This window comes from Schistocerca serialis, chromosome 2 (assembly GCF_023864345.2).
Source record: "Schistocerca serialis cubense isolate TAMUIC-IGC-003099 chromosome 2, iqSchSeri2.2, whole genome shotgun sequence".
In the NCBI taxonomy this organism is placed as follows: domain Eukaryota; kingdom Metazoa; phylum Arthropoda; class Insecta; order Orthoptera; family Acrididae; genus Schistocerca; species Schistocerca serialis.
The window spans coordinates 778,078,964-778,103,471 of record NC_064639.1 but is presented as its reverse complement, the minus strand read 5'-3'; the positions used below and the strand labels follow the sequence as shown (position 1 = coordinate 778,103,471).

Here is a 24,508-nt window from a genome sequence, read left to right as displayed (position 1 = left end):
TTGATAATGAACAATTCAGAAGCTATATACAGCTACAATTAAAAGTGAACAATTTTTCAATATTAATTCGCAAGCACTCACTTCCATGTGCTGATCAGTACAAAATCTACTTCTGTCAAATATGTATCAACTCCTCATCTTCCCATATTAATTCTAGATAAGTATGATTCTAGATTGTATTCTTGTATATTTAACTTCTCCAACCCAGTGGTTATGTGGTACTTTGGAAGACACAGGATGTCAGTCCTTTCAGAGCTCTCTAAATTTTGCAAACAGATGAAAAGCTCTTCCATCTTGTTACTCAGTCCTCTAATGTTGTAATGCACTTTTCTGTGCATTTTGTGGGGTTCTTCTGTTATTTTAACCTATTTCATAACAGGACACCTGGATTCTGATTCTAATCTAAAAAAGGTACCCTTCTGACACCAGTACCCACAAGATCTTGCTTTGTGTGATGGTTGCCATTTGTTCATTTTCTGCAAGACACTAGCCAATTTATTGTTCTCTTTCTTATTCAGGTGCAGGTCGTGTCTAGTACATCCCTGTCCCTATCTCCAAATTGTAGCAAAAGTCCCAGAACTTATACGAGTGGCATTCTGTAACTCATGGTAACTATGGTATATCTTGCAATAATGCGACAACATGGGAATTCCACAATGTACATTGAACCAGTAAAGCAGTGTGTATCTGCATGCCAACAATACAGGGTTCCAGTACAGGAGGTCACAGCAGTGGTTGACATGAAACACATGCACTGAAACTCTGTGTAAGGTTATTGTGTACCAGTAAAAATAAAACAAAAATGAATCAAAATCAACTACTTTCCTTCAAAATAGTTGCCCACTGCATCCACAAAGTGTTGCCAATGATGGGGAAGATGTTGCTTGCCACTGGAATTGCCATAAATATATGTCACATTGCAAAATATTGTGGCTGTCCTATGCCAGAATGAGCATGACCTTCATGGCTGATGACCCATCAACTACAGCTGTTTGTTGTTCCGCATGACACTGAACAGCATTTCTGCCAGGGAGAAAGGTAAGCTCAGTGTTCCACTCAGCTTACATTCATCTTCTAGCATGGCAAATCTCACACTGAATGTTTCAGGTGCTGGTACCAAGTCATCCTCCCATGCAGTTGCCATCTGTTGGCTGATTTTGGTACTGTTTGCCACGGGCTTTTGAATATATTTTCTGAAATATTGGTGATGCCACATGTTTGCATGATATACCAAATTGCCATGACTTACACAATGACCCTGATATGAGATTTAATTCTGTCAGCGGCAGCCTGCTTAACTCAATAACATGACTCACACCAGTATTAATCTAGGGCTAGTCATGGTGCTGTAGGACCTCCACAAAGCTCACACTTATGTGTGTAGTTGCTACTCCAATTTCATCCAGGTCACCCCTCAAACTGTAATATCTGTCGTTAGCAAGGCTGTTCCCTGCTCCGCCTACTGTGCAAAACCTGACCCTCTCTGTCAAAATCTTTACACAAATGTCCTCTGCCATTTTTCCCTTATGAATTACAGATTAAAAACAACAACAACATTCATTAACATGATATTAGAAGGAGCAATGACTTATACCACCCATCACTCAGCCTTAGTGTGGTACAGAAAGGAGTAATCAAACAATGGGAACAATATAAGGAAAAGAATAGATTACTACTCTCCTTAAAGATGATACATTGAGCTGCAGACAGGCACAACAAAGAGACTTTTACACATTTAGCTTTTGGCCAAAGCCTTCTTCAGGAAAGGAAACACATGCACATTCATTCACAGAAGCAAACACACCTCACACATACATGACCACCATCTCCAGCAGTGCAGACTGAAATGCAATTGCCACATTGAACAAAAGCAGCAATCTGAAGGAGACAGGGAAGGGGAAAGGATAGCAGGGTATGGGTGGGGGAAGGAAGAGTGCTGTCTGGCAGAGCATGCAGAGACAGGAGGAAGTGTGACAAAACTGCCATCACTGCCAATAGGCACAGCATTGGGGGCCTGTGGGATGGGGACAGTGGGGAAGGGGGGGGGGGGTCAGGGAGGTGAATGAGAAGTGGAAAAGCAGAGGAGCAGGGAAGGGGAAAGATGGGTAAGTGCATTGACAGAGAGTGACACACAATGAGGGTGAGGGAATGTGAATAGGGAGGAGGTGACAGGACAGAGAGGGTGCAAACTGTTGGGTGGAGGGTGTGGTGACAGTAGGTTGAGTAATGGCTGCTTCATAACCCCTGCAGCTCTGTCAGACAGCACTCTTCTCTGCCTCAAAATCTAAGTGTGTAATAGCCTTTGCATTGTGCTTGTCTGCAGCTCAACATGTCATCTTCACAGTGAATTACAGAAAGGAGTTAAGATATTCAGCACTAAAAATCTTTGGTCAACTATGCAGTGATGTAAAAATATAACAAATAATAAAATCAACTTCACACACAAACAACGCAATCATATCTGCTTGATACCATCTTATACACCATATAAGAATTTCTGACTGGGTAACAAAATTGTGTGTATGTGTGTGTGTGTGTGTGTGTGTGTGTGTGTGTGTGTGTGTGTGTGAGAGAGAGAGAGAGAGAGAGAGAGAGAGAGAGAGAGAGAGAGAGAGAGAGAGAGAGACTGAACACAGTATAAATCGATATATTACAAAAAAAATCACTTAAGACAATCATGTAATAAGCATTCACTGAGAAATTGCATTATAATTGTAAAGCTAACTTGTTCTGTATCATAACAAGAGGTCATAATTATGACTCATAGAAATGCTAACTAATTGAGAGTTAAAGAAATTAACATCCAAAAACTATATAACATAGGAAGTAAATAAATAAATACTATTTCCATTCTATGTTTTCATAGTAACACGTGTATATACAAATTCACAACTCACCTTCAAGGAACAGAAAGCTGAAAGCAATAAATGCTATATAAACAAGGCTCATAACATCTAGTAAAAATCCAAATGTTTGTGCAGTTGTGAGGAACATGTAAAAAGAAGAAGTGTGTAGATCCTGTAACAACACAAAAAAGATGAAATTTGTGTGTATCTTTAACTATATAAAAATTGAATGTTTATTTTTTTTAACAGTACTTAACAATACAAGGATTATAATGAAAGATTTTAGATGATTTATTTAAAGAGTACAAAAATTATAGTCTTTTCGGTCATCAATAACATACTCATGAAAACTGGTCATTGCATATTGAATTCCACTTCAGTTTTCATACTGTGAAGACTTTTTCAGTACAAACTGCAGGCACCTCTTCTGTTTTCCCTTTTGAATCTGACAAGTATATGATCATCCTTTTTTGATGTGGTTCATCTAATGCAATGAAATGAATGGCTGTTTGTATCGTGCCATACATGTTTCACTTCTCTTTATTTTTGTGAAGTGTCTTCAATGGTACATTCATATTATATAAAATGACATATTTGTTACCACATTACAGGTTTTTTTTTTCTTTTGTTATTAGGTGGGGAAAAAACTTTCTGTACCACAAGTTTCATGAGACTAAATTGTCATATATTCCTACATACTATGGACATGAACCATCGGAGTACATGAACCATCTGACCTAGAACAGGATATTAAAATTGTTGGGATGAATAATCACAACAGAAAACTCCTAAAATTATGGAAAAACTTTCACATACAAACAGCCACTGCAGTGAACAAGAAAATATTAACTGACCAAATCAATAAAAGTGACAACTCATTGATCACATTAGTTACCATACCAAAACAATAGAAAACAGCAGTGTAGAACATAACCAGACTATATAATAACTCAATATTTCAAAACACCAATAAATAAACAAATGAAAATAAATAAAATAAATGACACACACATACACACACATAACAAACAAAATAGTATTAAACTACATACAGATTCCATAACACAAACAGAGGACAAACAGAGAGATACAGGACAACAGTTCGCAACACTACATACAGTACACGTACCAAAACAAACATGGTGAAAGTGGGGTATTAAGTAGCAGTGTGTTCATAAAATGCTAAAATCAGGCATCCTGTGTACACAGACCATCTAAGACAACTCCAAGATGGCACATATGCACTAATACAGTGTCTTCAGTAAATCTTCAAAACTTAGAAAAAACTGGGAATTTTCAAAATCAAGAAAAAAACCTTAACTTTATTAAAAAACTTCAATTTTTAAGATTTCAATCTATACTGATATATTATCAGTTTAAACCTTATGCAATATTTCAGATAGCATTCGAATATTCAAAGGGATCTACATGTTATACACATACTACTCATTGGTGATCCAATGTGTACATAAAGACTCATAGCTGTTAAAAACTCGTTAAGCTTTTGCGTGAGTCAGGGGTGTGAGGAAACTGATTGGTGTTGCTGTGTGAGAGATGGGGAGAGAGGGGATATTCACTGCTTCCAAGTCAGGCACAAAGCACTGATAATGTACTATGACAGAAATAACACGTGGAAGTAATAAGTTTTGTACGAGGGCAGTTCAATAAGTAATGCAACACATTTTTTTTCTGGAACAGGGGTTGTTTTATTCAGCATTGAAATACACCAGGTTATTCCCCAATCTTTTAGATACACAACACTATTTTTCAACGTAATCTCCATTCAATGCTACGACCTTACACCACCTTGAAATGAGGGCCTGTATGCCTGCACAGTACCATTCCACTGGTCGATGTTGGAGCCAACGTCGTACTGCATCAATAACTTCTTCATCATCCGCGTAGTGCCTCCCACGGATTGCGTCCTTCATTGGGCCAAACATATGGAAATCCGACGGTGCGAGATTGGGGTTGTAGGGTGCATGAGGAAGAACAGTCCACTGAAGTTTTGTGAGCTCCTCTCGGGTGCGAAGACTTGTGTGAGGTCTTGTGTTGTCATGAAGAAGGAGAAGTTCGTTCAGATTTTTGTGCCTATGAACACGCTGAAGTCGATTCTTCAATTTCTGAAGAGTAGCGCAATACACTTCAGAGTTGATCGTTTTACCATGCGGAAGGACATCGAACAGAACAACCCCTTCAGCGTCCCAGAAGACTGTAACCATGACTTTACCGGCTGAGGGTATGGCTTTAAACTTTTTCTTGGTAGGGGAGTGGGTGTGGCGCCACTCCATTGATTGCCGTTTTGTTTCAGGTTCGAAGTGATGAACCCATGTTTCGTCGCCTGTAACGATCTTTGACAAGAAATTGTCACCCTCAGCCACATGACGAGCAAGCAATCCCGCACAGATGGTTCTCCTTTGCTCTTTATGGTGTTCGGTTAGACAACGAGGGACCCAGCGGGAACAAACCTTTGAATATCCCAACTGGTGAACAATTTTGACAGCACTACCAACAGAGATATCAAGTTGAGCACTGAGTTGTTTGATGGTGATCCGTCGATCATCTCGAACGAGTGTGTTCGCACGCTCTGCCATTGCAGGAGTCACAGCTGTGCACGGCCGGCCCGCACGCGGGAGATCAGACAGTCTTGCTTGACCTTGCGGCGATGATGACACACGCTTTGCCCAACGACTCACCGTGCTTTCGTCCACTGCCAGATCACCGTAGACATTCTGCAAGCGCCTATGAATATCTGAGATGCCCTGGTTTTCCGCCAAAAGAAACTCGATCACTGCCAGTTGTTTGCAATGCACATCCGTTACAGACGCCATTTTAACAGCTCCGTACAGCGCTGCCACCTGTCGGAACTCATTGAAACTATACAAGACGAAGCGGGAATGTTTGAAAATATTCCACAAGAAATTTCCGGTTTTTTCAACCAAAATTGGCCGAGAAAAAATATGTGTTGCATTACTTATTGAACTGCCCTCGTAAAAGTGCTTGAATGAGATGTTCATGTTCATTTTATCACAATATCAGAAATTAAGTTAAGCTTCTAGTAACACTTATTACAACAACTCTTAGACTGTTGTTGTTGGCAGCAGTCGAAAACAAGATGTCGTAGCCATGAAGACTATAGACTTGTATTGATATCTGTCAAACAGGTCTATGGAGCAGATGACTACTCAACAGCAACAGACTGACATAATATTACTAACAAAGAAGCAAAGAAGCTATCCTTCAGTTTTACCATGGGGTAATCCACCATGTACTGTAAATAAATTTGCGGCCTGTGAATGCTTGCTTGGTCATTTTGTTGGGCGAATCACAACGTCAGCTGTTGATGGAGTCATATGCTTTTTGACACAAATTCTTCCAAAGCAATTGCCTCTCAAGAATTTTTAAAAATGGAGCTTTGCATCCTTCAGGTGATAAACATGAGACTTGGGAGTGGTGGAATGAAAACTTAGGTGGCCACAAGGTGAGGAAAGGTGTGGGAAAACAGTACCAGCAACTTTGTGCTTCATACCAATCATTGTCTGTGGTAGAAGAGATACATAGGAACAACAAGCTTTTGTGAATATGCATGCTACCTCCACAATGAAATTTGATGTTTTGAATACACTGTAAAAATATAGAAGGAGGAAGGAAGATTGGGTTTAACATCCCATTGATATTGAGATCATTAGAGACAGAGCACAAGCTCAGATTGTGTCAAGGATGAGTAGGGAAATTGGCCATGCCCATTCAAAGGAACCATCCCAGCATGTGCCTGGGACGACTTCGGGAATCATGGAAAACTTAAATCTGGATGTCTGGATGCAAGTTGGAAGAACTGTCCACGTGAATGTGAGTTCACTGTGCTAACCACTGTGCCACCTCACTCATAACAATATGTTCATTTAGTTTAATACAGATATGAATTATTATCTCATATCACAATGGACTTTCACATTTTTTGCAATTGTATTCTTGTTTATTTGCTTTACTTGAGAGAAATTTGCCCAGTGTAGTGATCTTACAATATATTAAAGGGTTCCTTATTCCAGATTACTGTTGCACATTTCGTCTAATGTGATTTTTTACTGTTAACAAAGAGCTATGTTTACTCAAAAAGACTATTGATGAACTGCATCTTGCTCAGATTACCAGTTCATCTTTTATTATCTCTTAAACTGAGTTGCGATGGCACCAACCAACTGCTGCATTCTGCTACACAGGCAGCAATGGCATCTTACAACAGCACCATTTTGACAGATGTGCATTACAGTTTCAAATTTTTTTAATGTCAAAGAGGAGATGCAGTCTGTAACACCCAATGATCTCAGAGAAGCACTTACTTTGACAGCTGGCTATGTCAAGGTGGAGGGGGCTTTTAAAATGATGAAAAATTCCCAGCCCATTTTTAGGACTGAATATGGGAATTAGAGCATTTTCCATTTTAGTCTTAACATGCTTCTGTAATGTGGAATTGTGTCAAGTGGACCTGCAGCTAATTTAATATATTGCAGTTGTAAAGAACCTCTCCAAGCAAAAGTCAGATGGGAAATATGAGTTACCTGATGTTTATCAAATTCTTCTTTGAGAATATCCTCAGCATTATAGGCTCTAATTGTTGTCAGACCCTGCAGAGTTGCTATTACATGTGTAAATACTGGACTCTTAGCTGTAGAAAGAAAAATAAATCAGGTAAAAAGTTTCATTCAAGTACTGTAACAAACTGTTCATTAACTTGACATAGAAAGAGTAAGAGCATTATTCTTTTTTCCATCTTTTTTATCATTTGTCTAATCTATCCTAATACATAAAAATGAAGAGAGAGAGAAAGATTGTGGGAGAGGGAAAAGGAGGGAGAGTTATTTGAAGAGAATGGTTTGAGTTGAAATTTTGCATAAGGATAGCTAATGGGGTGTAGCTGCAGTCACTGGGGCTCTATGGCAAGTACCTCCAAGCCTGACCCCTTCCCCTTGCCAACTCACCTTAACCATCATACACATCTCAGCTCTCACAGCCAGTACTGTCACCCCCTCCCACCCCTCTTTGGACAGTTGCATTATCATCCAAAGCGGTCTCCTCCCACTTGGATGAAAAAGTGGAATAAATAATAAAAAATTATTAGAAAGAAGTCTAGTTAATTTTTAATATTTTAGTAAAACAAAATATAATTTTGATTGTATTTTCTCTGGCATGTCAATACTTGAAACAGTTATTCAACTGCACTACTGTGACTATGACTATTACTACTACTACTATTAAATCGTTATGCATATCAAACACTGCATGCAGTTTTAGTAGTGTCAGGAAAAATACTTGCTTGATACAGTGCTTCACACTTGTATATTTTATGCAAGTCTGTTCATTTCTGCATAACTACTGCAATCTACATCCCTTGAACACCATAAATGAAATCACTATAATATGGTGTATCGAACAAACTTTATGACTATAGGTAGAGCCTTGTGGGCCTCTCTGCAGGTTCTGCACATGTGACAGTCAACAATTTTCAAGTGTTAGAATGATGTAGGACCACACACACCGCACATAAGAGTAGTTTTGTGTGAGTGATCATCAACATGACGCCAGATAATATTATGCTTAAATTTCTGCCTTCTGGTGACCCAGGTGTAATAATGAGGACTGCCTTGGTACAGCAGTGTTTCAGCTAACTGGCATTCATAGCACAGTTGATAGAATGTGGTCAATTTTTTGTAGTTTTTATGTTGTTTTCATTAAAATACACATGCTGATCATTCTAAATATAAATTGTGAGATGTATGACTGTCACCTACAGGGAATGCAAAGATATGCTTGATTCATTTCTGCTCAAGTAATGGCATGATTGATACAGAATAACTATGTTCCTCCCAATCTGTGAGTTGTCCTTTCATCACATTAAATACCGCTGGATTATTAACTTTGTCTACATATTTGTGAACATATTTCATGGCTTTGAATGAGTTATGGTGCACAATATTGACGACCACATTAACAGCCTTAATAAACGCAGGACTGAAGTGGTATGATCTGTTGATTGCCCATGTGAACAGCACTATTGCCAGCGATTATCATATTGATTTGCACGGTGGACCCAACATCATCTCTGCTTTGCTTTCAGTATGAAGTACAGCCATCCTCATTGGACAAAATGTCCTTACCATTCTAGTGCACTTTTCTGTCCACCATTTAAGGATTTCATTGATACAGGATACCATAATGGCCGTATATCACATGATTCATTATGAATTCATGTACAATATGATCAATGTTGAGATATGCATCATTAATAACAGAAAACACATATTTCAAAACAGAGAAATCAGTTCATTATGGTAAAACACACTTTTGCCATCCTTTAGCGCAAATCTAAGAGCACCAAATACCTCGCCCTTAATGACAATAACAACAAATATCTAACCTTTCCGTGAAAGAAATATGTGATGATATCATTGCAGTCAGTTACTTTCTGTCCTAGGAGGAACTTCGATGTTATGGCAGGCCATATAGGGATCCACATTATTTCAGGCCATTTAGGGATCCACATTATGGTCACAAAAAGATCAAAAATATCACGGTGTTTATTCCATCTCATTACATATGACAGGGAGTCAAAGTTGAAGTTAGTATGACAAATTGACTGAACTCATTAGCATCGACCACTCCATTATTAGTTATTGCATCTCTTGTGCACAGACAGAGATGCTGTCCCCTTTCAATATATGTTCACATGTTTGCAATAGACTTGTTCAGCTGTTGCTTGTATTGAACCACAGTATTACAGTCATCATCTTTAAGGAATAAAGAAATAGCTCACAAAGTTGTACGGTAACTGAACTGGCTGAAGTGGTCAGTACACATTTTGGCACAAGACTGTTGGAAGTTATCAGTTTTTGTTACGAAGTCTGTTAAATTGTGGAAATTGCAGATTGTGAAATAAATCAATTTTGAAAAGAAAATACATTCCTAGTGTTACTGATTTAATATATGCAGATTTAGCATGAAGGGAACATTAAGCTATGATGACTGTACCATGAGGATGAAGAACTTATAACAAATGACAATATATAAGTGCAAAATACTTTTTACAGTTGTCACACTCTCTACTTCATACTTTTAACAGCTTAAGACTTATAATCTCAAACACACACACACACACACACACAAACACACAGTGATTCCATAAAATTTGATCAATTAACTTTTTATGGGTCTAAAGAGAGTGAAGGAGTCAGAAAGGCAATGGTTGTAACTTCCTTACTGAGTGACAGTTGTTTGGTTGCTGGATTGATAAAGGGAATACCAAAATAATAACCTTTTTGAATCTTCAGGGGGAAAATCCCAGTCACTTGAGAATAGTATCCTATCTATATACTGTAGATAATAATGAAAAATTAAAGCCTTTCAACATGTTTAGCAGCTTACTGTTGGTCCTTACTGTGCAGAACTTTGTGTGCAAGCAACTCAGATTTGTTTAAATTACTTCCACCTGAATTGTATAGTTAAAAATTTTACTTTCCTTTCCTTTTTCACTTCATGATTACACTTGGAATTTGATAAATGTGTCATGGAATTCATAATAATATATTTCAAAAATTGATTCATATTTTGCAAGCAGCAGTGTACAGATGATATTTTCCCTATGTTACAATTCTCATGTAAACACTGAAAAATGCTGCTCTGTGACACAGGCAGCATTTTCCACGAACTTGATGAAAACTTTTTCTACAGATCTAAACTATTTTGATATATATTTTACAATTTTGTTTCAAACTTACTCATTCCTTCCAGTCGTTTCAGATTCTTGGAAGATTTGAGGTAAACTTTCCTTACACACCAAAATATACATCCCATAATTATTATGGGTATAAGATATACCCAGTTAACAGAGACAGATACAAACAATGTTCCAACCACAAGCATCAATGCCTGAAACAGTAAACAAAAATAAGTAAGTAGGAGTCAGAAGTGACACATAGGGGTAGACACATAAGCATAATAAATTTCAATAAAATAACAGAAAAAATTGTTGAGTGACATTCTTGAAACAGTTTTGTTCAGTTTCTAACAGATAAAATGCAGATTTGTCTGTTGGCCACTGCTCTAAGTAACCAGTGCCACACATTTAACAGAAATGGGTATTACTGTTTACTTGAGACTTGCATTAACAGTTTTTAATGTAATGGATTTAGAATAATGTTGGATTTTATAGTAATTTAGAGATTTATTTTTACTGAAATTACTTTTGTTAAGTGTATTTACATATATACTAAAGATTGTATTAGCGCATATGATTTGAAATGTTGCAGATTAGATTAGATTAGTACTTGTTCCATAGATCATGAATACGACACTTTGTAATGTTGTGGAACATGTCAGGCTAATAAAAGGTGTCTATACAAGATATTACATTATACAAAATATTACATGACACTTAATATTTTTTCTTTCTTTTATGGGTGGGGGGTGGGGAAATTACCCACTTACTATATCCAAAAATTCATCTAATGGGTAGAAGGAGTTGCCATTCAGAAATTCTTTTTATTTCCTTTTAAATGCTATGTGGCTATCTGTCAGACTTTTGATGCTATTAGGTAAGTGACCAAAGACTTTTGTGGCAGCATAATTTACCCCCTTCTGAGCCAAAGTTAGATTTAATCTTGAGTAGTGAAGATCATCCTTTCTCCTAGTGTTGTAGCCATGTACACTGCTATTACTTTTGAATTTGTTCAGATTCTTAATAACAAATTTCATAAGTGAATATATATATATTGTGAAGTTACAGTGAAGATCCCTAGCTCTTTAAATAAGTGTCTGCAAGATGATCTCGGATGAGCTCCAGCAATTATTCTGATTACACGCTTTTGTGCAATGAATACTCTTTTACTGAATGATGAGTTACCCCAGAATATGATGCCATACGAAAGCAGAGAATGAAAATAGGCATGGTAAGCTAATTTACTAAGATGTATATTGGCAAAATTTGCAATGACCCTAATAGCATAAGTAGCTGAATACAAACGTCTCAGCAGATCTTCAGTGTGTTTTTTCCAGTTCAACCCCTCATCAATGCATACACCTATAAATTTTGAATATTCTACCTTAGCTACCAATTTCTGATCAAAGTCAATATTTATTAATGGTGTCATTCCATTTACTGTGTGGAACTGTATATACTGTGTTTTGTCAAAGTTTAATGAGAGCCCATTTGCAGAGAACCACTTAATGATTTTCTGAAAAACATCATTTACAATTTCATCAGTTAAGTCTTGTCTGTTAGGTGTGATGGCTATACTTTTATTATTGGCAAAAAGTACCAGTTTTGCGTCTGCGTGAATATAAAATGGTAAGTCATTAATATATATAAAGAACAGCACCGAACCTTGCGGCACCCCATTATTGATTGTTCCCCAGTTTGAGAAATCACCAGTTTTTTGCATACTGTGTGAACTGTTTATTTCTTCTCTCTTCCAGTTAGATATGATTTAAACCATCTGAGCACTATCCCAACTGGGACACAGTACTTGAGCTTATCTAGAAGTATTCCATGATTTACACAGTCAAAAGCCTTTGAGAGATCACAAAAAATCCCAGTGGGTGACTTCCAGTTACTCAGAGCATTTATATTTCACTTGCTGACCCGGCGAACTCTGTTCCGCCTTAAAGCCAATAAATAATCAGATTTTGAATGTTAAGTTCAATTTTTTATTAGGACAAATAAAAATTAAGTATTTTAATGATTCTTTATGTTTTTTGGTGCATAGCTTCCACTCTTCAATTCAGTACCTTGTGATACACAACATTTTTTGTTTTATTATCAGGCGCAAGAACAAACAACGCATATGGTCTTCCGACCCGTGAACATGCCACATATAATTGACCATTTGAAAAATATGGATATTCCAGATTTAAACCACAAACTTTCAAGGATTGGCCTTGTGATTTGTTAATGGTCATGGCGAATGCAAGACGGATCGGAAATTGAAGTCTTTTAAACTCAAACGGCACATCGGTTGGGACCATCGGGATCCTCTGAATGAGAACTTCCTCACCCTCGAATTTTCCTTTGAGTATCATCGCGTAAATAACATTGGTCATCAATTTACTTACCTCAAAACGTTTACCGTTGCACAGTTTTGGTTGGTTTATGTTTCGAAGCATGATTACTACGGAGCCAACTTTTAGGCATAAATTGTGCGGTGGTATGTCAGGCACATCCTAAGAGTTTAAAAATTCAATTGGATAGTTGGTGGCTTCATCGTCATTTGTTACACAGTCAATAGATTTGAATGAATGCATTTTACCAATGATCTCATTCTGAATTATGTAGTTTAGGTCATCTACATCTTTACTCTTAGCCGCTAAAATTGCTCACTCACTCAACCATTCATTACTTTTGTAGTTAGTAATGATGTTTGGGAATACTTTGTTGATAAGTTCGTCTTTCAATGAGACAAAGTTACAGAAATTATGAGGAAATGAAATCAATCCGCTCGATTCTTCGACAGGTACTCGACAATTACCGATAGTCAGCAATTGCTCAAAGAAATCTTCAGCAGATGTATCATTAAGCAATGCAACTCTCATGTTTGTTGTCAGTTAAAGTTTCTTCACAAAGCGCCATAGATTCGATGATTTGAGGCAAGCATTTAAAAATGTAACTCCAAAATTACATTGTTGTATGACACATAGCTCATGAAATATGATGTAAATAAACACTGAGCTACACGAAAACAGAACTACAGGGCAAAGTTCGATATAGGTTAAATATTTGTGGAATATGTTAAATTTATGTGACATGTGGATATGCGAGTGAAGCCATAGGTGTAAACCCTTGGATTGATTTCACCTAAACTTGGTGCACATACTATTTGCTGTCTGGAAACAAATACTGTGGAGTTATTAAGCACCAATTTCCTATTGAGGTGGGGGTGATAACATGGTGATGTAGAGAGAAATGGGGGGGAGGGGGGGGAGGGGAGATGGACAGAAAGAGAGGGAAAAGTAGGAGATGGACAGAGAAAGGGAAGACAAGGAGAAGGGCAGAGAGAGGGGAAGGAGGAATCCATGAATCTATATAAACTTTGACATCCCATGTTCTCTGCATGACATGTAAAGCATATTACAACACAGAGTGTCACTGTCTATTCACTGCCTTTTGTCAAATGACTATCTCATCCAATTCTTTGTTGTATCCTTTGATAGCACTGTAGATAATTGCAGGATAAGCACTGCTCAGAAGCTTCAATTTACTTCATGGATTAATTAATTCTAAGCTGGGGAAATGAATGCCCCTTCTGTTTTCTCCAGTGGGAATCCAATAGCTCATTGCTTTCTATGGTAGATAACCAGAGGAAGCTCACTATTTTTTTTTCTTGTCCCAAACTGTAATTTGTAAGTCAATGTTCTGTAATGATATTAAATTAATTAACTTTCTGAATAGTTTACAAAAGTTGGTCTCGATAGACTCCAAAAAAATAAACAAATTGTACTGAAGATAGACTGAAAAGTAATCACAACTTCCATATTCTTCTACCAAAACTTTTTTTACTTGGTGTTTGTTTTTTAACAGTCTTACATTCTTAATGTTAGTGTTATTTACTGATGCCATGTTTATTATGTTTATTTAATCATGCCAGTACACAAGAATATTATTCATAAAATACTGACCTGAATAGCTTCCAACAATGACTTGGGAAGAATCTCATCTACAGCACCCATATCTTTTGAGAATCGGTTTAGTATACGTCCTGAAACAATTATCGAGTTTGACATCAAACTGAAAAATAAATCTAAAGGATGCAGTAAAGAATGTTAAAAGACTATATGAGAAATCTAGAATGATACACTCATCAACAACTAGTATTTGTGAGGAGGCTGCTGTCTGCAAGTAATAAGTCACTTAAAAATAGTTTCAGGTTCAACATGGACAATCAGAGGGACAGCATGTGAGTTTCTTGCATATGAATCAGTTAGTGAAGTGTAAAACAACAGTAATTAAGTGAAAACATGACAATCTTACAATGAAGGTACTTGGGTGTTTAAAGTATTCTTCCTGCTGTGTTACAGGCACTGCAGCTGCATGTCCCCTCACCACCGAGCATGGCACGGAGCCTGCAAGGTCAGAACTCTGAAACCACAGGTATACATACCAGGAGTGCACCAAAGACCCCCCATTCCATCAGTACAACCTGACGATGGCAGAACAGTGCTTCACCAAAATATCATAGACCTTCGATGACAGCTTCCGGTGGTACACCCAAGAACCTTAGAAGCAACTTTGCAATTATTTAACATACAGTTAATGAAAATTATTGTGTGACTCAATAGCATGACACCCTTATGTTGTTGTTATGTAAAATATTGTTACGGTTTTTATCAATTATCCATATGCCTGTGTTTATACATCTCTCATTCAATGAATCCATCATTTAGTGAATAACATTTGCTCTGCTCGCACCACTTTGTGTCACAGTCTGCCAATATCAGTGAACAGTGTCTTTTGTGAACTTCTGAGAGTCCATGCTTAGCTATCAGCCAGATAACATCTCTGTGATGGAATCTGCATTAACACCTCTGTATAAAAGTTGGTGGCTAGCTATCATCCAACTAGCATCTCTATGTCACTTCAAGTAATTACCAAGAAGAAACTGTTTTGTGTATGGCAATCAAGACAGTGACATCTATGTAATAAAATTACATGATTGGGAATCCTTGCAACACCATTATTTGCAAAAAGAATAGTGCCTAGAGATAATTTGAATCATATTTCAGTCTGATTCAAAAAAATCAAATGGCTCTGAGCACTATGGGACTTAACATCTATGGTCAGCAGTCCCCTAGAACTTAGAACTACTTAAACCTAACTAACCTAAGGACAGCACACAACACCCAGTCATCACGAGGCAGAGAAAATCCCTGACCCCGCCGGGAATTGAACTCGGGAACCCGGGCGTGGGAAGCGAGAATGCTACCGCACGACCACGAGCTGCGGGTATTTCAGTCTGAAGGACTGATAATAAGAACAAAATGTAAAAAGCAGTTCCATTCAGCTTTCATCTGACTTCAACATGAGAATGTCAATGGCCATGCTGTGGTGGATAAACTAGTTCCCATCAGATCACTGAAGATGGACACTGTCAAGCATGGCCAGTATTTGGATGGGTGCCCTTCTGTGTACACCAAGCAGTGTAGGCAGTTTCCTGCTTTGCCTACACAGCAGAGGGGACAGGATGGATGATTACATCTAGCCCCTAATCACCAATCTCAATACCAATGTCCTGGATTAAATTTCAAACTGCTTCCCAGTTTCTCATGAAGTGAGGGCTTGTGACACTGATGGTGATCCATCCATCAGACTGAGTAGTCTATGTATCGAGAGTAGTAGTATATGTGCCCTAATTATCATCGATCACATACATGACATCACACTACATACACATGAATTACAGTCATCTACATTTAACATTTACACTTAAACAACACACAACACATTACACTTTGTGAAGGAAAGTTGCCTTTGGCCACAAAGTATGGAAAACAAATTTCCATTCAGGCAGCTGAACATGCCCATCAGGGTCTCCCAGCTTTTCATACCATAAAACTTTACTTTACCAATATGAGAATATGTATAAGACACATTGTCATTGTGAGGACCTTATTATGGCTTATACCAAACTTGCTGTCTTAGTATTCATTTGAAGGAAACTGGACTGATCAGAATATCATTAATAATCATATTCTGGCTGTCAAACAGTTAAAAATATAAAGAGGGTTGTTTGTGAAATGATCACTGCTGAAGTGTGCTTTAATACAAATAAAAGTGAAAACATATTCAACTGAAATCAATGGTATTTGAATGTTGTTCAACTTTGTGATAAACAATCAAAGCTTTTTCAGAGTAGGAGAATTCATTCCATCTTGTGCCACTGAGTATTTATGGCAACATCACCAGGTTAGTACTGTTCCACAATGGCTTGATATTTGTCCTTGACTGTCACAACATCTCTGCCACTGTCACATCCAAATATCATCCTGCTTTGATGACAGCCATCACCCGTACCACAGCCACTGACATTCCCATTGCCAGTACTCCTCCAGTTGCATTAATTGTCATCAATGTACACCATCACAGCTGTGGCTATCAGCAGCACTGTCTCATCCATCCACAGGATCTGATATCCCCACGTCTCTCTTTCAGGTCAATGATCAAGGGACTATTGCATCACTGGAAGGCACACCAATGGTCTCCAGTTCGCTCCATGGAACCAGCAAATTCCAATTGTATGCAATGCCTACACTGGAACAGAAGAGAGGGCTTTGGAGTCCCAGTTAGAGAACTCCTGGAGACATTCTTCATTTTGGAAGTGTCACCTTAATAGAACCGGCACTGTATAAATTTTATTATCTGGGTTTTCACATGAAGCTGCTCAATCACTTTACTGTTGACTTTATGTTGATCTCACCCCTCAAAGAATCAAAAGAATCGACACCTGACAGTGTTCTACTGACCTGCACATTTGAATCAACATTATTGTGATTTCTTAGGACATCTTTAAGAATTATAATAGTCATGTTTATGAAAATATTCATTGCTACACTACTACACTATGTGTAACCCCTTTATGCAATAAATGGACCTGAAAATTACTTTACAGGAGAAATGGCTCAACACATTTACTATAATGAACAGAACGTATGTTCCTGTTCCTTCTTTTCATGTGTCCAATGAAGCTGGGGAATTACTGCAGTATTATGGAAGGAAAGCTGATGGGTTCCCTAGATATTCATACGGTCATTGGCAGTATTGATGTGTTACCAAAACTACAACACAATATGCACTGCCAGACAAAGAAAAAGCAAAGCACCCAGAAATGGAAGAGGAAATGAAATGAAACTTAATGTCAATATGGAGTGAACTTTGGAAAATATATTGTGTTTGAACATTATGAATTACCTTAAACAGAATGGTCTATTGACACACAGTCAACACAGATTTAGAAAATATTGTTCTTGTGAAACACACCTAACTCTTCACTCACACAAAGTGCTGAGTGCTTTTCACAAGGGATTTCAAATTGATTCAGATTCCCAGAAGGCTTTTGACACTGTACCACGCAAGCAGCTTGTACTGAAATTGCATGCATATGGAATATTATCTGAGTTATGTGACTGGATTCATGGTTTCCTGTCAAGTAGGTCATAGTTCATAGTAACTGATGGAAAGTCTTCAAGTAAAACAGGCATGATTTCTGGCATTCCCCACAGTAGCATTATAGGCCCTCTGCGGTTCCTTATCTATATAAGTGATTTAGGAGACAATGTGAGCAGCTGTCTTAGGTTGTTCACAGATGACGCTGTCATTTATCGTCTAGTAATCTAGTAAACTCATCAGAAGATCAAAACAAATTGCAAAATCATTTAAAAAAGATATCTGTATGGTGCGAAAATTGGCAGTTGACCCTAAATAGTGAAAAGTGTGAGCTCATCCACAGGAGTGCTAAAAGGAATCTGTTAAATTTTGGTTACAGGATAAATCAGTCAAATCTAAAGGTTGTAAATTCAAGTAAATACGTAGGGATTGCAATTACAAACAACTTAAATTGGAAAGAACACATAAAAGATGCTGTGGGAAAGGCAAACCAAAGACTGTCTTTTATTGGCAGATCACTTAGAAAATGTAGAAGATCTACTAAAGAGATTGCCTACACTATGCTTATCTGTCCTCTTCTGGAGTTCTGCTGCACAGTCTGAGATCTGTACCAGGTAAGATTATTGGAGTACATTGTGAAAGTTCAAAGAAGAGCAGCACATTTTGTATTATCATGAAATAGGCAAAGAGTGTCACTGACATGATACAGGATTTGAGGTGGTCATCATTAAAACTAAGGCATTTTTTTTTTGTCACAGTGGAATCTTCCAACAGAATTTCTATCACCAACTTTCTCCTCCAAATTTGAAAATATATTGTTGATGCTAACCTACACAGGGAGGAATTATCATCATAATTAAATAAGGGAAATTAGAGCTCAAACAGAAAGGTATAGGTGTTCATTTTTTCCATGCACTCTTTGAGATGAGATTGGATAAAGAGAGAATTATTGTGAAGGTGGTTCAGTAAACCCCCTTCCAGGTACTTAAGTGTGATTTGCAGAGTATCCATGTAGATGTTCATTGATCGAGGGTAAGCGATGTTATTTCAGTAAAATTTACGAAGAACTTGTCTGGATGACCCACTTACCAATAGGAGGCATCCCCACTGGCCTAGATGCATGCACTGTTTCAGTTGGGATGGTATCATAAAGCTTTTGTATTATCTACTGAGCCAAGCTGGCACACAACAATTTTAACTGGTCCTTAATATCCTGGATACTGGCACTGGGACCTAGGAATGTCCGAACTAGTCCCCCAGATGTCTAACGGGACAGATCTGGGGGCCTTGCTGGCTATGGGAGAAACCTCAACATCACACAGAGGCTTCAAGGAGATATGTGCCTTGTGTGGACAAGGTTTGTCCTGTAGAGCAATGGCACCACAATACTATCATAAGAGAGGTAACACATGAGGAGGCAATGGGTCCATAACATACCGTTGTGGCATCAGGGTTCCCTCACTCACTACAAGCTGTGACCTGAAGCCATACCCAATGGTTCCTAACAGCCTGTCATCAGAAGTAACACTGCTGAACCACCCCAAAACAATGGAAGAAGGGCACCTCTCTCCAAGTCATCACTATACTCACTGAAACTGTCATATGGAGTAGAGCAGAGCTACGATTCATCACTGAGCACAATGTGTTACCATTCATCAGCAGTCCATACTTTCCAGTCATGATACCACACAAAATGCAGCTGTGGTGGTATAGTATTTCCCTATATGGCTGCTCCGAATCTCCAATCAGAGGTGCAGGATGATACAGAATGTTGCAGCAACTCCTTTGCTTGGCAGGTACAGATGTGACGAGGTTACAGCATGCTTGGTGGACAATATGGTGATACTCCCTTATGATGATCAGAGATGGTCAACCACAACGTTCAGGACAAGTGTACATGCCTTTACACTCCCATGCAGTCTAACATCGGGGCACTGTCATGTCTGAAAATGCACCCACAAATCTGGATATTGCACAATTCAACCAGCTGGTCACATGGAGATCCACAATGAGGCCACACTCAAATATTACCCGGTGTTGACAGAGTTGTCTCACACAAATACAACAGCATCTCCACATTCTTCACAGAGAACACTCAATATCTGACACTCTTCATGACCCTTATGTACCCTATGAGGCCTGGGAACAACACTAAACACTAACAATATTAAAGCACCCTGGGAGCCATTTTACCTGTCACTAACTACCACTTTTGTGTTTGTCCCTCAAAAGAGCCAGTCAATGTATAATGAAAATAGCAGTCAGGAACAGTACTACTTAGTAGTCAATACAATATATTCATTATTATTATTATTGTTGTTGTTGTTACTACGTGTTTTTTATTTTTACGTACCTGATGGATTTGTATGGAAGAATCTCATTGGGGCCTTCATAAGATTAGTGAACATCTTGTTGTGAAGGTTTTTTGAACAAGTGACACAGATTTTGTAGAAGGCAAGTGAACGTGTGAATGCTGTCACAAGCAAAGCAACAATAATCCCAACATACAGGGAGATGTAATTTTCTGTGGTCAGCAGTTCATCATGATTTCCTGCTTGGGCTGTTCCATTACTGTGAATAATTATTTCATCCTGAGAAGCTTCACTCACATTATAAAATTCTTTATTATCTGGCAACATATGTAGTTTCCTTTTTTCTTCCTGAGTAGTCCTGCCAACAAGATTGAATTCCTATAATTAGAAAATTCCTTCAAATTAAAGGAACAAACTACATTTTATAATTTACATTACATTATATGCCAGACACAATATGAGAGAAGCAGTTTTGAAGCTTAATGATAAAATGATATGTTAAAAAAGTCATTTTTGCAGCTTATAATATACCAATATTAGGCCAACTGGATAAAAATGAACATCTTGTTACTGCTGTTATGTTTAAATTTTTTGATGCCATTTTCACTTTGAAATACACAATAAATACACTGGAGTATTTTCAGCAATAATATTTTGTTTATTTATTTGTCATTAACGAGAACATTTTTGAAAGTTACAGCTCATAAGCATGATATTCCAGAAAACTGCTCATTCCCTCAGTTTCACTTTCAAACAGATAAATATGTGTGGGAATGTAATTTCCAAGACAAATGTTTTTAGACAGCAGTGTAGCTTTCCATAACTCAATTTGTTCAAAATATAGCACATGTCACATAAACCATGAAATTTTACTTTGGTTGCTCCCAGCTAACATTTATTATTCATTGTCTAAACCACTTTTGCAATTCACTCCAAAAAACATTTTTATTCAATGTAAAATCACTTACATGCGAAATATAAACTATGTTTAACATATGTAATATTTTGGAAGCTTTGATCATTAATTTGTGATTATTTAACATATCTCTTGAAATCATTTTTGTTCTTGGATTTTTCTACAAGTGAAAAGATATAATTTAGTCTAAATTTTCACTAATAGGAAAACTGGATGTCAGTATAATAATTAATACGACAATGGAGATTTCCACAATGTTTCTGGTGCACATACATAGGTTATAAATATTATAGAAGATGCACCAGACGTCAGTCACTGACTCAGATCAGATTTGGACTACTCTGCAAGTAGTTCAGTGTATATCTCTGGTTATGCAGGAGCACTAAAATATCCAAGTTGTTCTCATATTTTTTTGGCATCATGTTTCTGTCAGTCAGTGTTCAACAGATTGTATTTGTTTCTTACTGTTGAATGCTGTTGTAATGTGAACTGTAGTGTTGTCTTTTTTTTTTTTTTTTTTTTTTTTTTTTTCTCCCTGTGCAAAAGTTATCTTTTAAATAATTCAAAAGGTAGAAGATGTTTGTTTTAATTGAAAAAAATTCCAGACCGTTAATAAGATGAAAATGACAGAAGAACTTATATATCAACATAGTAACCTGAGAAGAGTAACTTTTCAGTTGACTGCTCTGTCTAGAATATTGAAGATTAGAACACTATCTCTTTTATGTTTACAGCAATGTAAATAAAGTGAAGGTAAACTAAAGAAACAAAAGATTCGAAAAGAAAAAGAGGTAACACATGAAAAATAAGAAAGAGCAGACCAAAAAAGGACATATTGTGAAACCCTAATTTGGAGAAAAAATGGTCTATGAAACCAGAAAGAACTGAAGACTTTTCCCAAACAGAACACCAAGAAAAAGCTGAAGATAAGTAAAATATGCATTTTCATTTCCCTGAAAAACTGAGATTTCCAGCTGCTACATGAAAACGTGTATATGTCAGAATGACAATAAATGATTAATGGAAAATCTCATATAAAGATGTGAAACAAATACTAACAAAGAGATAGAGAGGCTGGCCAGTACTTACCTCAGTTCAGTACAGCCGATAGATACACAAAAAACAGAACCGAAAATTTACGTTCCTAGCTTTCGGAACAAATGTTCCTTCATCAGGAAGGAGAGAGGGGAAAGAAAGGGAAGAAGGGAAAGTGGATTCATTTACTCACAACCCAGGTTATGAAGCAACAGGGAAAGGAAAACAGGGAGGGTAGCAAGGATGGAGGCATGGTTGTCAGGGGGAAGCCAAAGATATTCTACTGTAAGTACTGTGCCAGCTTCAAACCAAAGATGATGCATACAGAAGTAAAGAGGTATACAGTATAAAGATAAACACAACTATGTAAGATGAAAAGATGCGTGAATGGCTAAAGATGAAAGGGAAAGAGGAGAAGACTGAAGAGTAAATGGGAGTGAGGTTGTTTAATGTAGGTTCAGTCCAGGGGGATGGCGGGATGAAAGGATGTGTTGGAGTGCAAGTTCCCATCTCCGCAGTTCAGAGGGACTGGTGTTGGGTGGGAGAAGCCAAATGGCACATACGGTGTAGCAGGTTCCTAGGTCCCTAGAATTATGCTGGAGGGCATGCTCTGCTACTGGGTATGGGACATCTCCTAGGCGGACAGTTCGTCTGTGTCCGTTCATGCGCTCAGCCAGTTTAGTTGTTGTCATACCGATGTAAAAGGCTGTGCAGTGCAGGCATGTCAGCTGATAAATGACATGTGTAGTTTCACACGTGGCCCTGCCTTGAATTGTGTATGATTTACCAGTAGCGGAGCTGGAGTAGGTGGTTGTGGGGGGATGCATGGGGCAGGTTTTGCAGCTGGGTTGGTTACAGGGGTAGGAACCGCTAGGTAGAGAAGGTAGTCTGGGAACATTGTAGGGTTTAACAAGGATATTACGGAGGTTAGGGGGGCGACGAAAGGCAACTCTGGGTGGTGTGGGGAGAATTTTGTCAAGGGATGATGTCATTTCAGGGGTTGACTTGAGAAAGTCATATCCCTGGCGGAGTAATTTGTTGATGTATTCAAGGCCAGGATAATATTGGGTGACAAGGGGGATGCTTCTGTGTGGTCTGGGGGTAGGAACATTGTTGTTGGATGGGGAGGAATGTATTGCTCGAGAGATCTGTTTGTGGACAAGGTCTGCAGGATAGTTGCGGGAGAGGAAAGCACTGGTCAGGTTATTGGTGTAATTGTTGAGGGATTCATCACTGGAGCAGATACGTTTGCCACGAATACCTAGGCTGTAGGGAAGGGAACGTTTGATGTGGAATGGATGGCAGCTATCAAAGTGAAGGCACTGTTGTTTGTTTGTGGATTTGATATGGACAGAGGTGTGGATGTGAGCTTCAACAGGATGAAGGTCAACATCCAGGAAGGTGGCTTGGGTTTTGGAGAAGGACCAGGTGAAACTGCGTCAACTCTCCGACACCTCAACCTACAAAGCTGTTACCCAGGATCCTGTTCCCTCCATCCAGACTGAGCTGCAGAAAATCCTAAAAATCCAAGGTCCCTCACAAGGCCTCACAATGGCTTCCATAGACTTACTCACTCCACCTGAGCCCCGTACTCCTACCTTCTACCTATTACCCAAAATCCACAAAGAGAACCATCCTGGCCGTCCAATTGTAGCAGGCTTCAAAGCCCCAACAGAACGTATCTCAGCCCTGGTAGACCAACACCTCCAACCTATCACCCGCACACTCCCATCCTACATCAAAGACACAAACCACTTCCTAGAACGCCTCAAATCCATTCCCACTCCTCTCCCACCTGAAACCTTTCTTGTCACCATAGGTGCTACATCCCTTTACACAAACATCCCACATACCCATGGTCTCTCTGCCCTTGAGCACTACCTCTCCCAACGCCCACCCAAAGATCTTCCAAAAACCTCGTTCCTTATCACGCTTACCAACTTCATCCTAACCCATAATTACTTCACTTTTGAAGGCCAGACCTACAAACAAATCAGGGGAATGGCCATGGGAACCAGGATGGCTCCGTCCTATGCTAACCTCTTCATGGGCCGCATGGAGGAGGCTTTCCTGAAGACCCAACAGCTGCTTCCCCTGGCCTGGTATAGGTTTATAGATGACATCTTTGTGGTCTGGACTCATGGTGAAGAAACACTCCTTAATTTCCTCCATAACCTCAACTCCTTTTCGGATCTGAATTTCACCTGGTCCTTCCTGGATGTTGACCTTCATCTTGTTGAAGCTCACATCCACA

The 24,508-nt window shown here is 38.4% G+C and overlaps 1 protein-coding gene across 1 annotated transcript in view; it reads right to left on the bottom strand.

Annotated features, from left to right (window-relative positions):
• The window catches only part of LOC126455701 (ATP-binding cassette sub-family C member 4-like), a 285,023-nt gene that overhangs the window by 41,827 nt on the left and 218,688 nt on the right, over positions 1 to 24,508 (bottom strand). Inside the window, exons 14-18 of the mRNA XM_050091469.1 lie at positions 20,345 to 20,661; positions 14,511 to 14,590; positions 10,619 to 10,769; positions 7,406 to 7,512; positions 2,898 to 3,018 (exon numbers count right to left, since the gene is read on the bottom strand). Of these exons, the coding sequence (XP_049947426.1) occupies positions 2,898 to 3,018; positions 7,406 to 7,512; positions 10,619 to 10,769; positions 14,511 to 14,590; positions 20,345 to 20,661 (776 nt within the window). The remainder of the gene's footprint in view (positions 1 to 2,897; positions 3,019 to 7,405; positions 7,513 to 10,618; positions 10,770 to 14,510; positions 14,591 to 20,344; positions 20,662 to 24,508) is intronic.